The following is a 15,787-nucleotide window of genomic DNA, read 5'->3' on the forward strand; positions in this document are numbered from 1 at the left end:
GGGCGGAACGTATTACTTGGACCCGTGTTTCCGCGGGGCTTTCACTGGTCTCTCTTGAAACTTATGGATACATGATGGATTTGCGCTTTTCATGAAAAACGTGGACAAATGATTGTAGAAAATAAACATTAGACGCAGTAGTTAAAAATTTCCACACAAACAATACGATAAATTATTTATCTTTGTTCTAACACAAATCACTCTCATTAGAACTTCTTTTTAAAATAATAGTGGTTTGTGTTTTGAGTGTTTTGTTTAATATATGAATGAATTTTCTTTTTTCATTCGTCATAATCAAAGAATACGATAGAGACAGACAGTTGTTGATCTGCACAAATTAGATAATGGATATAAAAATACATAATCAGTTAAAAATATCATTAAGCACAATTAGGACTATAACAAAATGCATGAAACAGGTGGAAATTTGCCAGAAAAAAGTAGTTTTGTAGCTTATTCTTGTGGTTGTCAATTTTCAAAATCAACTGTTAAATGCAACTTTCAGAAGCACCAGCTGTTGGTGTTGGAAGTGTTGCAAGAAAGAAGCCCTTTACAAAATGCAGCTGCATGGAATAGTGGACCAGGATCCCTCCACAAGTGTCTCTAACTGTATTAGACATTAAAGATTAAAAAAAAAAAAAAAGATTAGTGCTGTTACTCTTTCCAAGGCAGAGTCACAAAATATTAAGGAGGGATGGGCAATAATTTTGAAACCACTGTTTTGTAGATAAAATGCTGTACTTAAAAGCTTTTTGTGTTAATTTCTTTTTAATGATACTATAAAATGTTCCTGTATTTTTTAAGCTCAAAATATCACTTATTGCAGTTTATACATTTTGTTTGTTTTCATGGCACTGTGTAAGCCTAAAGAAACTTAAAGTATTTGGAAAAGCTCTGCAACCTCCTGTATCCGGCTTTATATTTATGTTAACTATTTTGCTTAGTTTTTACTGTAGTTATGGAGACTTGGTAAATATCACTGTGCTGTACAGCAATTATGTGTCATTGTATGGAGACTTGGTAAACCCATGATGCAATCACATGACCAATGACTGTATGGTTGGACGCTGAAGAGTTTTCTAGATCATCTTCACTGTATATGAAACACGTAGGTGCCTATTTCTAGGCAGGGTGACCATGTCACCAGTTGTTTTAAATTGCTTAATGGACAGCTGGAGATGGCTATCTTTTGAAATTTCTCAATTCTTCTTTTCTGCAAATGTTGTCTTCCTCAGTCTAAAGCCTTATGCCCAAGGTCTAGAAGTTTGAGGTGTATATATTAATGTAAGTCAAATACACAAGACTGTAACATTTCCACATTTAATTCCAAAGAAGAGAAATGTGTTCATTTTTAGTTAAAAAAGAGGTGACATTCCACAACAAACAGTTTACACAAGTGGAGAGTTCTTTCACAGCAGCCTGCATTCATCCACTAATGCATAGATGTTCCCTACCCTGAACAAATGAACTTGCTACAAATACTGCTTAAATGATGTACTGTAGAAATGCATTAAGGTAATCTTAAATGCAAATATGAACTTAGTGTTTTAGGCACATGTTAGTGATAGGTTTTGGCTCAGAACTATTTGAATTAGTTGAAACTGGATGATCAAGTATAAGTTTACTATACTATCACCTATGGGTTCATATTTACTAAACATCAGCACAGCTTTATTGTTGAATGGCAAGACTTTCACACTGCAGGAAGACAACATGGTCTTTTAAAAGTAATTTTCGACATCTCCCATTTCCACCACAACAGTTTTCAGCTGGGAGTAATACTCAATGGTCACCATTCCATTCTCTCTGCCAAAACCTTGAGAGAAGAAAAAAACAGTTATCTGCTGAGTCTCATGACAGCAATTTACATGAATCAAAACAAACAGTTTAAGAAGTATCTGTGTATACACAGTGAGAAAATGTGAATGTGAAGATTTGTTTACAAAGAGACCATTGTCCATTGCCATTGTTATGGTAAAATTGATGAAAGTAAAATGAACTCCCAGCAGCTTTACCTGACATCTTGTAGCCTCCAAATGGGACCTCCACTGGACTCACATTATAATTATTGATGAAGCATGTTCCTGCTTGAAGGTTTTCAGCCACTCTGTGGGCTCGAGAAATATCCCTATATGCATGTGAGACAAAATGTTGAAATGTAGAAGAGAAGGTTACATAAAAAAAGTTTTCTTACATAGATCATGCTGACATCTGAAGGTGACACTGGTGCAAGACTTTACCTGGTAAAGACACCAGATGCCAGACCAAAAGTTGTGTTGTTGGCTCTTTGCAAAACCTCCTCTTCTGTGTCAAATGGCAAAATGGACATCACAGGCCCAAAGATTTCCTCTTTCACACAGGTCATGTCATCCCTGCAGTTATCTATGAATGGAGCAACATATAAAAGAAATCAAACATTCACTTGTCTATTGCTGGAAAGTGTATTTAATATTAAATTAGGGCCCTTGGTTTCATGCTTATAATGTGAAAAAAGCCAATTACTCTTCTCATGCTAATTGGCAGTGGATATATATTTTTTTAAATTAACATTACATGTAACATTACTCATATGAATGGCAATGGAGAATAATTGCTTTTTCATTGTAGTGGGGATTATTATAAAGGACAAAAACAGACATAAACAGTTGAATAAATTCCCAGTGTCTGACTGCTCATATTTTCTTATAAGGTTTAGACAGAAATATATGCCTCTAGAGTGTGAAATACCAGTACATCTAAAATATTTTCAGAACAGAATAAGTGTAAGAAGCCTGAAGGAAAAAACGCAATGTGCAGCATCACTGGTGGTAGACTTGGTCAGTGTTACTACTTTTAAGGCATGAAAATGGAACCAACCTCACTGGCCAGTAACACGCACAAAGGTTAGTGTTGTAAACTAGAGGCCAAACCAGACACAGCAAAACAAATAAAAACACTACTTACCCAGTACACAAGGGGACAAGAAGTAGCCTCCTTTCAGTTTGGGGTCACTGGAAACAAATGGTTCTCCACCACATAGCACCGTAGCTCCCTAAAACAAGACGCGAGTCATTCAAGCTACATTTCAAATTTTCTATATTGTTACAATCACCACCGTGTACAGTCACCTGTTCTCATTAGATTTCTATTTTATTATCGATCAGACATATTAATGCACAGTTCATTCAATTTGATTTTATGTATAGTATCAATCAGAGATGCTCTAGTATACATAATTTCTACATAACCACATCCTCATCAGTTGTGTGTGCTGAACACTGATAGTAACTTGTTGATCTATTATGAAGAATTTCATAGTAGGTTCAAACCAACTTGCTATGTAAATCTTAAACATAAAGAAAGTTAAAACACTGATAGTGTTGTTACATGCTAACATTAATCTAAAGGGGATGAAAAGGGGGTGATTTTTAAAAAATGACAACTTTTTAAAAAGTCGTCTCTCTAAAATTTGCTTTTTGTAGTAGTAAAATTAGACATGTATCAAGTCACTGACAAGTCAAATTATATTGAGCAGACATTCAGAATCACATACCACACTCTGTGAGGTGTTCTACTGTCTTTTTCACAGATATTTATTATCTTTATTAAGAAGACTTGATGAGTTGATGTGCAGTAGTACCTGTTCCTTAGCTTGTTTAATAAAGCCCAGCACTTTCTCCATGTGGGGTTTGCTGATCAGAGCACCCATCCGTGTCCCATCTAGTAAAGGATCTCCAACAGCAATGGCTTTGGTCCTCTTCACGACCGCCTCTACAAATGGCTTCATAATATCCCTCTGCACAAAGACTCGTGTCCCATTGCAACACACCTGCATCAGCCAGAACACTGTTATGACACCTGCAGTGTGTCTGTACTTATTTAAGGTCACTCATAAAAACACGACAACAAGAACAACTAAAAAAGGGCAATTGGGAACTTACTAGATTCTCATTAATAACTGGCAAACAACCTACACTATATGGCCAAAAGTTTGTGGGCACCTGACCATCACACCCATATGTGAGTTTTGAACATCCAATTTCCGATTTAGTCCACTTTGCTGTTATAATAACCACCTCTCTTCTGGGAAGGATTTCCAGTAGGTTTTGGTGAAAGGTCTTTATGAAATTTCACTTCACCTGACCACACTAATGCTCTTGTGGCTGAATGGGCAAATCCCTACAGCCACAAGAGCATTAGTGTGGTCAGGTGAAGTGACATTTCACGAAGAGGCCTGGGGCACAGCCAGTGATCCTATTCATCCCAAAGTTGTTCAGTGGGGTTGAGGTCAGAGCTCTGTGCAGGCCACTCGAGTTCTTCCACTCCAGCCTTGGCAAACCATGTCTTCAATGATCTTGCTTTGTGCACAGGGGCCACTGTCATGTTGGAACATGTTTGGCAATCTTAGTTTCAGCAAAGGGAAACTGTAATGCTACAGCATACAAAGACATCCTATACAATTGTGTGCATTTTGTGGTGACAGTTTGGGGAAGAACCACATATGGGTGTGATGGTCAGGTGTAAACAAACTTTTGGCCATATAGTGTATTTTAACCAAGATAATCCCAAATGTGATCACATGATAAGTTAGACATTAAGGCAAGCTGATATTAATTCCTAATTACCTCTCCCTGGGTAAGGAAGTTAGCCATTAGAGCCCCTCTGACAGCATTCTCCAGCTCACAGTCCTTAAAGATGATAAGTGGTGACTTTCCTCCCAACTCCAGTGTCACCTGCTTCACGCCTTTCGCGGACATCTCCATGACCTTACAGACAAAGGAATACAGCATGCAATTTAATATTCCATAATGATACCTTAGAGATACATACCCTCTAGTGATATATATGCTTATCTCAAATCCACTCCATACTATTTCCACATAAACACCATTTAAAGATTTCAGTTTATAGGTTTTTCAACAGATGTTTCCTACAAATATGGGATTACCTTTCAATGAAATTCAAACTTCTCTAAAGATCCAAAGTTTTAACAATGGATACATCTCTTAGCAAGCATATATAGTAAAAGCTCCTGGGCTGAATCACTTGTGTTGCAGTAGATAAACTGTAAAAAGTGTCCCTGGATATTCGGTTGAATTGTCTAGATGTTTGGGCTGCACATAATGAATATTTTAAAAGTTGATTACTCATGTGAGTTAAACTACAAAAAATGAATCATATTAAATATTGCTTATAAATGAGGGGCTGAAACAAATCAATTGGCATGTATGTTTGTGTACAGATTTGTTCATTATGTAAAAAAAATATGAGAAACAACTTTTACTGAGGGTTAGGGTTAGGGTTAGGAAACATCTTGTTACTGACTTTTTCCCTCTGGGGCTAATCTAATGATTATTCCCTGTTCCCAACAGTAAAAACCCATTTAAATTACAAATAAGGAATTTAATATGAAATTTGTATTAAATTGTGTATGCCTCATCATTAATCTTAACAGGCTTATTAAACTGTGACATTACTGCACATATTTAACTAAAAAAAAAAAAAAATCAAGTTCCTTCAATGAAATGTAATATGAGGCTATAACATCAACTGCTTTGTATACCAAGCAGAAGTTTCTGAGTGTTTTCATTTTAAATGTTTGTGCATCATCGCCATGCTGCTCTGAAAGGCATCTCCACTTTCCGTATGTTGCACTGTATCATGTTTTTACTCTTTTGACTGAAACTAGCAGTGTATTAGTGACCACCAGTGAAACTACCATTGCTTTATTGACTCTTCTTGATACTGCCGTCATTCAAGTTATTCTGTGGTGTTGCAGGTGTGCATGGAAAGAAGACAGCACGACTCACTTTAATATGTTATAATATCGGCTATGCTTCAGTTCACATAAAGTCAGCATGAAAGCACATTAAAACTTGGTTGGCTACTTTTACCCAAGCAAGAATCCTATATAATGCAACTGGAACCAGTCGTTCTGTTTTTTTAACAGTGTTTTTTAATTAGTGTTTAAATTATTAATTTGTTTAATTTTATGTTTATGTGATAACTGGGCTGCCTGAAAACAGTTTTGTGCACAGTGCTATGTGGTGCACCAGAGCATTACATTCTACACAGAAACAGAGGCCTATATAAGTAAACCTCTTAAGTAAAGAATGTGTTAAATATAAAAATCCACATTTTTCATAATCACCATAACTGATTATGTTGACTGAATGTTGCTGCCCTTGGGATAATGATCAGTAACTACTTCAGCATATGATCTTCTTCCTAATTACTACAGAGGCAGACCAAAACAGAACCCCAAAATCTTTTCCATAAATAAAACCTTCTAGCTTTGTTACCTTCTTGCCAGTAGGCACACTACCAGTGAAGGACACTTTGGCTACCATGGGGTGGTGGCACAGCAGTGATCCAGTCTCAGCTGCTCCCTGCACCACATTAAATAGCCCATCTGGCACGCCAGCTTCTTTATAGATCTCTGCCAAAATGACTGCTGTCACTGGAGTCATGGGAGATGGTTTAAACACCATGGCATTACCTGCGCAAGTGAACATGCAACAGAGAGAAAGTCAGTCCCAGCTACACCAGTGTTCAACAAGGGCAAGCACAGTGGAGTCTTATATAACCTAGCACAATTATGAAATGGATATACTGCAGTAGTCTAGAGTAACTAACATGTAAAATTACTCACATACCACATGCTAGTGCTGGGGCTGATTTCCATGCAGCAATCTGGAAAGGATAGTTCCAGGCTCCAATTCCCACACACACACCCAGTGGCTCTCTACGAGTGTAGGCAAAAGAGCCTCCGGGAAGCTGAATGTGCTGGCCTGATACACATGCACACACACAAATCTTTATTACTCAACTATGGACAAATTTTCTTGTATTTTCAAATGCATTATTTTGGTCCAGGAGATATGTTCTGAATACTCTGTTATAAAGAAATGCATTAGTGGTTAAACAATTTACATCTGAAAATACCTGCTAGTGTGGGAGCAATTCCAGCATAGTACTCAATACACTGCCAGGCCACATCAATGTCCACCTTAGCTTCAGTGATGCTTTTTCCATTATTGATCACTTCCAGTATAGCGATTTGATCTCTGCGTTCCTGTTAAAGGCAACATGGAATAAAGTTTACAATGCAGCATGCTAAATCCCACCTAAAAGAAGATTACATATGCAAGGCCAGTGGGATTCCTGCATAGTGTATCAACACTACACCTTACTGAATTGCCAGCCACATGGCGTTATCAAATGTGCTGGTACAACCTTAGGCCAGTTTAACTGACAATAACTCAAATATTAAATTCACTATCAATAGTGGTGTAGCAGAGACCATATACCTTCCCCAGTTTTGGGCTAGAACCAATCATTTATTGTTTTATCTAAAGCCGTGTTTTAACATTGTTTTAAGTATATTATTTAGATCCAAAGAAACTATGTACATGTGCATCTGCATAAGTCAGTTGTTGTAGACATGAAGTTTAAATTATCTTAGCAGATTTTCATTTGACTATATTTACCCTGTAAAATACAGTCACCTCCAAAAGTATTGGAACTGCAAGACCAATTCAATTGTTTTTGCTATACACTGAAGACATCTGAGTTTGAGATCAAAAGATGAATATGAGGTGATATATCATTATTTATATATTATTTATAGCTACTCAAACCAAGAGTAGACATTCAGAGCTATTAACTGTTTAAAAAAATCAATCTAACAGAGCACACCTGGGCAACAAGAAACACCTGTCAGTTCCAATATTTTGAATCACTTGAAAAATGGGTGGGTTCAAACAAAAAGCTGTTTAACACATCTATGTGTTATGTGTGATGTAAATATCAGGAAATGAAAGCTGAAATTTTGGTCCATTGTCAAATATCCATCTTTTGATCTCAAACCCAAATGTCTTCAGTGTATAGCAAGAACAAAAGAACTGGCCTTGCCGTTCCAATACTCTCAGAGGAGACTGTATTTCACTAAAAAGGAACCACATACTGTTCAGTTATATGATTAATGCTTTTTTGCATTGACCTTTTAACATTACAAATATTTCTTATGAAATACATAAATATAGCAATACATTATACATTATCCAGTAGCTTAAATATACATCCAGATATGAGTTTTATGACCTTTGGGATCTTGAGTTTTGTTATGAATCACTTTAGTGTCTTTACCCTAATAATACGTGCAGCCTCAAGCAGGATCCGAGCTCTCTCTATACCAGCAAGTTTGCTCCATTTCAGGTAGGCAGAGTGTGCACTCTTTATGGCCTGATCTACCTCCTCCTCCCCGCAAGGTATTAAATCACAGAGCACACGACCTGGAGACAGTAAAGTATTGTTTAACTCACACAGGACTGAGGATATTGTCTCTGGCTGGAATGATTTTTAAAAATGGGCCATATGGCAGTTAATCAGTTGCAAGTGAGTTGCACAAAACGCTACATCATGCGAAATGGCTGTAAATTTATCCTTTGCTACACATGGAAAAAAGCCAAACACTTACCAGTTGCAGGCTCATACACTGGCTCAGAGTTCTTTGTGTCCTTGCCTTGAACCCGAGCTCCACCCCAGAAGTTCAGAGCCTCTTTCACAACCAGACAGCCAGTAGAGACATTGCGAAACTCAGGCAGTGAAAGAAGTGGTGTTTGAGCCATTTTAAACTGCGCACAGGGAAAGTGTTGATTATTAGTGCCGTCCAAGAACGCTTAACAATTATTGCAGTGTATTATTGTGGAACAGATTGTGCTGACAGTAACCTAAGACAACCTCGTCCAAGAAAACATTCATTCTTCTGCACAACTGCTGTTCCTTTTGGTCTGCATGGAGCATTTCTCTGTTTAGAGTTCTTGGCCCCATGTCCAACTATCTCCCCCTCTCTCCTTCCTCAGCCTGGCCCGTCAGGCATGTAGGGCTTCAGCAGGGTGTGGACAAGAAATAACCACAATGTCTCAAATCTAATAAGTATGGTGTAAAGTTTTGTTTTCCCCTCACTTTAAGTGAAGTGCAGCATATGAGTAATTATCTGTGCCTTATCCCTTTTTGATATACACCTTAACTGTTTAAATAAAGCTGGTAAATATTTTGGCTATAGTGCATTAAGTGCACACTACATACAGTATTTCCACTACATTCTATTGAAGTGAACCCAAGAAGGGAGCAGAGATTTCCTAAGATTTTCTACATTTGGTATGAACAGCACTTCCAGTCGTTTAGCTAATTTCGTTTCTATGGATTCGTACAAAAATGTAAATATTTCACTCTCTCTTTCTCTCTCTCTCTCTCTCTGCAATAAAACACGCCCCCATTCTGTTCTACGCTGCAACTAAAGTCGCTAAAAAGTGAGTTTACTCATTCTCCAAAACACGGAAAACAACAACAACAACAACAACAACAGCAACAACAACAACAAAACCCCCAAGCAGTACACATTCATTAGTGTGACGTGGAAATATAGCACGGAAGTAGTCTCACAGGATGAAGCTAGCTCGCATTACGCTACACAATAACAGCCTGCATCGAGCACAGGTTTCATTATGCATTAAATGTTTAGGTATTTAACGTTACCTTGAAGTGTGAAGTGACTTGGATTCGTAGTGGAACTACAGAGTCAGCAGGTGTGGAGCTGAAATGTCTGTTCAGCTTGTGTGTGAACCCGTTACATGCAGTCAGCAGTCCAGTTATCAGGCTGTGATTATATAATGGGGTGGGCTGTAAGCTGAACAGGCGCTTTCACTGGTTCATCTGTCTGGCACGTGAGCACTTGTGGGTTTGACACACAATCATCCAGCCAAATTACACTTTTATAATCTGCAATTTCATAATCTGGTTTATGATCTTCAGTTGCATTATCGTCTTCAAAGAAGTTGCACGTCGTAAATGGGTCAAATGTACACTCTTAGGGGAAAAAAGGGCTTTGCTAAACGAGTTCTCCTTGAAACCTTTTGTGGAACCTAACCCTCTGATGTAGAGTTCTTTGTGCAAACTTTTGTGTAACCCTTTACAGCACAGACTCCCAACCCTGTTCCTGACCCTTATTCTGCACATTATGTGCTTCCAACACACCTTATTAACAGCCCTTCCTGAACTAAGTGTGTTAGAGCAGAAAAACCACTAAAATGTACAGGACAGGGGGTACTCCAGGACCAGGGCTGGGAACCTGTACTTGATCGAATCCTTTTTAAGTGTGCAGACACCATGCTTGTGTCATCTATCTTTGTTATGTTGACTTGTATATTAGGAATTATGCAAATGCATTAATACACTAATATTTGTTGCTTTTCCCAACCCACTGTTTCATCTTTGCTGCATCATAAATGAGATGATGCCATGTGTAAATCTGACCAAGAGCATGACTCAAACATTGTTTTAAATAGAATTTCACTGACAATAAAGTAATCCATGTGAGATACCTATACCACTTTATTCACCAAGTGTAAGCACCATAAAACAATTAGAAAAGTGAACTTACAGCAATATAATCCATACAGCTTACTCTCTTATTCTAGTCAACACATTCACAGGTATGCATAAATAAAGTCCTAACCAAGAATTAGTCTTATATTTAAAATAAAAAAGAAACTGGAGAACATATAGTAGTTTGTCAGGTCACTAATCTAGAAACTCTAATAAAAGACCATACTTACATTCTGATCATTATGTAGTGCAGTTATGTAGTGACCCATAGAAATAAGAATTAGAATTACATAACCAAAGTACTCAAATTAAAATGAAAAGAACATTTGGTGATTTTTATTCTATTTACCCAGGTGAGTACTCCTTCTTATCTGTAGCATGCAGATTGAAATAATGTAAATCAAAGCCTATGGGATCAACTAGTACAGTGTTCCCCAAACTGGTCCTTGGGGACCTCATGCCTAAAATGAACCATGAAGAACAGACAATATCTGCTACAGGTGTTGGGAGGCAAGAAAACGGAACAATATGGATAGTCTGTGGGGTCCAACACTGAGCTAGTGGGCTTCTTTTAAAAGCAAGGAGGCTGCTTTCAACAGTCTTTAAATTATTTTTAAGTATTTTAGAAAACTGTACATGGCATTTAAAATGTCGACTTTTAGAAGAAACAATTATTTCTAATACTGTTCTAATCTGATACAGCACAATTATCATTCACATTTGAAGAGTCTCTGGTCAGTATGTCTCAAATTTCCTATAAAGAAGATCTTTATAAAATAACTAATATCAAAGTATTTTAAAAGCATGATCTATTTCCCTGCTTTTGCTAAGAGCAGGTGACCCAGTTTTTCCTTTATGATACCGTCTATGTTTAGCTGGTCTACTTTCAAACTGTATGTAGGGGGAAAATGTGATTAATTATCCAACACAGCTTAAAGTAAAGAAAATGTATTTGCCAGTGTTGAACCATTTTAGTTATGCAGAGCTTGAGTAAAATCATTAGGTCAAATCTAAACATGGAAAAAATATATACAGTGAGGTCAAAACAGGCATTGATAGCTGCTGCATTTAAATATTGTTTTCTCTTTTGTCAAGATTGTTTTTGGTTGCATCAAGTCTGTCCAAAGCATTGCCTAATGAGTTTATGAGAACTTGGCAGCTTGTGGAGGGGGTCCCAAAAACCCTCCAGCTTGTTTGGTGGCAGCACGAGATGGAGCCAGACCCAGCATCTTCTGGATGTTCTGAATGAGAGACAGGAAGGGTACTTTTCACTACGGCTGAGATAATAACTACTCTATACAAATGTAGTAGTATTAATTGTAACAGTAATGTGCAGTTTCAAAATATAGACTTTCTCAGAGATTGTAGTCAACACCTAATTGATGCTGTTCAATAACTTTCTTTTGACTCTTCTCTTGAGCAAGTGTTGAGCATTACCTGTCTAATAGACATAGTGCACAGGATATAGAGGAAGATGAAAGAACAGTCAGTGTAATCTTCACCCAGAAGATTGCGGTGAGAAAGGCCTTGGATGTAGGACAGGGGAACAAACGGCAGCTTTGCTACAACTCGCCCATCGAAGCTGAGATGAAAGAAAAAAAGCAAGAAAATTTGACAAGCAATTCAAAAGATCTACATATTACTCAATAGTACAAAAGACAAAAACAAAGCAAAAACACCACTCATTCATGGTCTTTAATATTTAAACAGTAATCATTCAACCCACTTACATCGAATTGAACATGCCCATTAATGCTGTAAAGCAGAAACCAATGGCGAACATGGACTTCATTCGGACCTGTGATAAAAATGAGGCCGAGAGTTGCAATAAAGAAAATGACTTTCCTGCTAAGATATAAATGACAAATATGGGAGCTGTATCAAATATGATTAATTCACCATTGACAGGTCTCGATTGTTGTTCTTGAGCTTCTCCTCCTGCCTCTCTGTTTGACAAAATCAAAACAAAACAAAACACATTTATTTCTACCTATTTTAACATTCTGTACAGCTGACATTCTACGGAAGAGAACATATGACACCAAATATGGCAAAAGGAAAATGCAATATTAACTACACAGTGGAGATGCAGCAGTTAGTGCTCTGGAGTACTGATCTGAAGGGTGAGTTCAGATTCCAGGACCATCAAGCCTGCCACTGTTGGATCCTTGAGCAAGACTCTCATCCCTCATCTGCTCAGCTCAACTGTATGCAAGCTGCATTCAGATAAAAAATGTCTGTCAAATAAATAAATGTAAATGTACAGCTTTTCACTCACCTATCTTTTTCTTCTGTTGACGTCCAGCAGACTCTGTAATTGTCTCCTTCTTCTTCTCCACTTAAACAGATAGAAAAAAAGAATAAACTCAAATGACCTGGCATTAGTCACTGTACTGAGAACTAGAGTTAGATAGTCAACTCAGTTCATACTTACGCTTTTTGCTTTGCTTTTCTACTTCAGCCTTGAGCCTCTTGTACTTGTCTGTGCGGTATACTAACACCCAGGTTATACCTAGTCATTTCAAAAAGAAAGGAGTAAGGAAGACATCAAGCTCTATAAATGCACCAAACATAGCTAGCTAGACATATATGGCTAAACCGGTCCAATCATCTAGTCAGCTAACTAGCTGCATTTTATCTCCTCAACTCGTGACAAGTAGTAAAATATAGTAACGTTTACTTGCCTTCAGCCAACAACGCAGTGCAAACAGATATGAAGACGATAAGTATTGTGTCTGCGAACATAGTACTCATTTTGAATAAATGGGTGATTATATTACCGCACTATAGCTAACGGTAGATATTCCGGTCAAAGACCAGCGTCAGCATTAGGTGACATCATCAATATGCGACCGCTGGTTTACAGTTGTGCTATTGCTCTCTAGTGGTCAGGACCTGCAGGTTTTCGGCGTTATTTATTTATTTATTTATTCATTCATTCATTCATTCATGTAGAATATGCCCTGTGTAGGCCAACTAATTCTGCTTTACTTTTTAAACGCGAAATTAATGAAAAATGTATTTACAATGAAGCAAACCCAGCCAGACTATTAAATAATATAACAAAAAGTTGAAAAAGAGGGAAGAGCATCCTTATTGTCACATACACATTAAAGTAGCATTAAAGCTTGGCAGTGCTGGGGTTTGAACTCCCACCCTTCTGATTAGAGGTTGAGAGGGCAGGAAGTTAGCAAAGGAGAAGTTAAGGTCATAGTAAAGCACAATGTACAAGCACAATGGCAAAAAGTGTAGGAGAATGAACACCAAGGTTGACATCTGTATACAATACAGAAACAAGTTGGGTCAGTAGGGGTTTGGAGGGAGCAACAGAAGATAGGAAATAATACTCACATGGCTTAGAATATTCACTACACTACACAAAAACATGATTGAGGGCTCTACCCCCAATTTTAATGTAGGGAGACAGTAGAACCAAACTAAACTGTAGAACAGTAGAACCATAATAAACTGTGATGCATATGCTAAGGAAGATGTAAAGCCACATTAAATGGATATTTTACACTGAAGGGCCTGCTGACATACAGCTCTGTGATGAGTGCCGTTAACAAAAAATGAGTTTCAGTTTTTAAGGAATTCTTAGAAAAAGTGGTTCCCCTATTTCTTTAAATAGTTAGTAGTTCTAGCTTTCTAAAAGGGTTCTAGATTTAACCTTACTTATAGTATTTAGTTGAAACTCTGCACCTATAGTGGTACTCTGTATCCAATGGCCGGTGTAATGATCTACATTACACTTAGTCTGATGTCAATTGGGCTGGGCAAAACAAACAAACAACAAACAAAAAAACTGTTTAGTGACCATCAGCACATCAGTAGCTCCTCATAGATGTGTTCACTTATCTGCATTTATCTGAAAGGTACATTCTGAATGCACAAATGTATTGATATCACCTAAAAAACCCATTACATTACATCTTTATTTGCAAATAAAAAACTTAAAAGTTGTGAATAAATTGTAAATAAACCCCTAAAATCAGTAAAAATTATTATAATCACTGAAGTTATTATAATGTTACACATAGAGTGCCCTCCAGAAATATTGGCACCTTTCATAAAAATGAGAAACAATGGGCCTCATTTATCTTTTAGTAAAGTTGTGTGTAAATGTTTGCGTAAGTCAAATTGAACTAAAAATTTCCACCAGATTTACAAAAGGTTTGGAAATGCAGAATTTCTTTGTATTCATGTTGATAAATGGTAATCTCAGCACAGCTGATTTGCATTTCGTGATGCCCAGAAAACTCCATAAAAGGCAAAGCTCACAGCATGGAAAGCACACAATGAACAGTCAGTAAAGAAGAATTTCTCGGGAGTGGAGGTACTCGTGTTTACTTGTTTTGACTCGTGTCTATAAGAATAAAAAATATTATTTAGCAGTGTAACCAGCATAGTCAATGCTAGTGCTAATTCTAGTGTTGCACAGTATTAAAAGAAGATGCAATGGAACTGAACTGAATTTCATCCTCTGAAAAAACCATACTGGTCTCTAAGTATCCATTCCATTCTATGGGCAGCATGTGGGCAACTCTTCCAGTAATATCAATTCTGTCATTTGCACTGCCTTGGCTTACAGCTACTGTATGCACAAACCAGCCCACCCTTATTTCATATGGCAGCATTTCTTGAACAGCTAGTCTAATTTGTCTTAAAATGGATTTTGTGGACACTTGACCATCACATCCATATGTAGGCTTCCCCAAACTGTTGCCACAAAGCTGGAAGCACACAATTGTATAGAATGTCTTTCTATGCTGTAGCATTACAATTTCCCTTCAACGGGAACTTAGAGGTTCAAACATTTTCCAGCATGGCAATGCCCCGTGCACAAAGCAATGTCAATGAAGACATGGTTTGCCAAGGCTGGTGTGAAAGCACTTGAGAGGCCTGCACAGAGCTATGACCTCAACCTTAAATTGAAACTCAGAACTCAGGAATCCTGATTGTTTGTGTCAGTGTCAAAACTAAAGCCTACACAGTAAACCAAAAAAAAGTAATCCAAGGCACACTTCCAATTTAGATAGTTAAAAAGCTTTTATTTAAATGGCTATTTCATAGTAGAAATATTAAAAAAAGATGTAACAATGGGCTGCGAACTACAGCCTACACAGTATTTGTGGATGCTAACACTTAATGTGTGTATCACTATGTGTGTAATACTTTCAATTTCTCCAATAAAGAACAAGCTATCAATCACACAATTCACGCTGCACATGCTCAGTTTAGTGCTTATGTGAGGAAGCAGCATCCTGTAGCAAACACAACCAGATTTATAAGAAAAAAAATTCTAAGTAGGAAAGTTTTTTTTTACTTCAACTTTTGTGATAGCATTATCTCCTTTGTCAATAAATCAATCATTTATTATGTATCTATCTAAATATCTTTCATGCCAGTAAGTGTCAGT

General features: G+C 37.3%; 2 protein-coding genes across 2 annotated transcripts; both read right to left on the reverse strand.

The window, feature by feature from the left end:
• Positions 1-1,306: 1,306 nt before the first annotated feature.
• On the reverse strand, positions 1,307-9,678 carry aldh9a1a.1 (aldehyde dehydrogenase 9 family, member A1a, tandem duplicate 1). The gene is made up of 12 exons (XM_026927016.3): positions 9,520-9,678; positions 8,459-8,615; positions 8,128-8,273; positions 6,925-7,054; positions 6,636-6,770; positions 6,282-6,478; positions 4,605-4,745; positions 3,620-3,808; positions 2,944-3,031; positions 2,241-2,382; positions 2,016-2,128; positions 1,307-1,816 (listed from the first exon to the last, which is right to left on the reverse strand). The coding sequence occupies exons 2-12, from the start codon at positions 8,607-8,609 to the stop codon at positions 1,722-1,724; spliced, it is 1,527 nt and encodes a 508-aa protein (XP_026782817.1). The 5' UTR covers positions 8,610-8,615; positions 9,520-9,678; the 3' UTR covers positions 1,307-1,721.
• A 678-nt stretch (positions 9,679-10,356) lies between these two features.
• Positions 10,357-13,226, reverse strand: tmco1 (transmembrane and coiled-coil domains 1). The gene is made up of 7 exons (XM_026927310.3): positions 13,053-13,226; positions 12,803-12,880; positions 12,647-12,706; positions 12,268-12,314; positions 12,099-12,166; positions 11,806-11,950; positions 10,357-11,609 (listed from the first exon to the last, which is right to left on the reverse strand). The coding sequence occupies exons 1-7, from the start codon at positions 13,120-13,122 to the stop codon at positions 11,511-11,513; spliced, it is 567 nt and encodes a 188-aa protein (XP_026783111.1). The 5' UTR covers positions 13,123-13,226; the 3' UTR covers positions 10,357-11,510.
• Between the last annotated feature and the right edge of the window lie 2,561 nt (positions 13,227-15,787).

The sequence above is a fragment of the Pangasianodon hypophthalmus genome, chromosome 8, assembly GCF_027358585.1.
Source record: "Pangasianodon hypophthalmus isolate fPanHyp1 chromosome 8, fPanHyp1.pri, whole genome shotgun sequence".
In the NCBI taxonomy this organism is placed as follows: Eukaryota; Metazoa; Chordata; class Actinopteri; order Siluriformes; family Pangasiidae; genus Pangasianodon; species Pangasianodon hypophthalmus.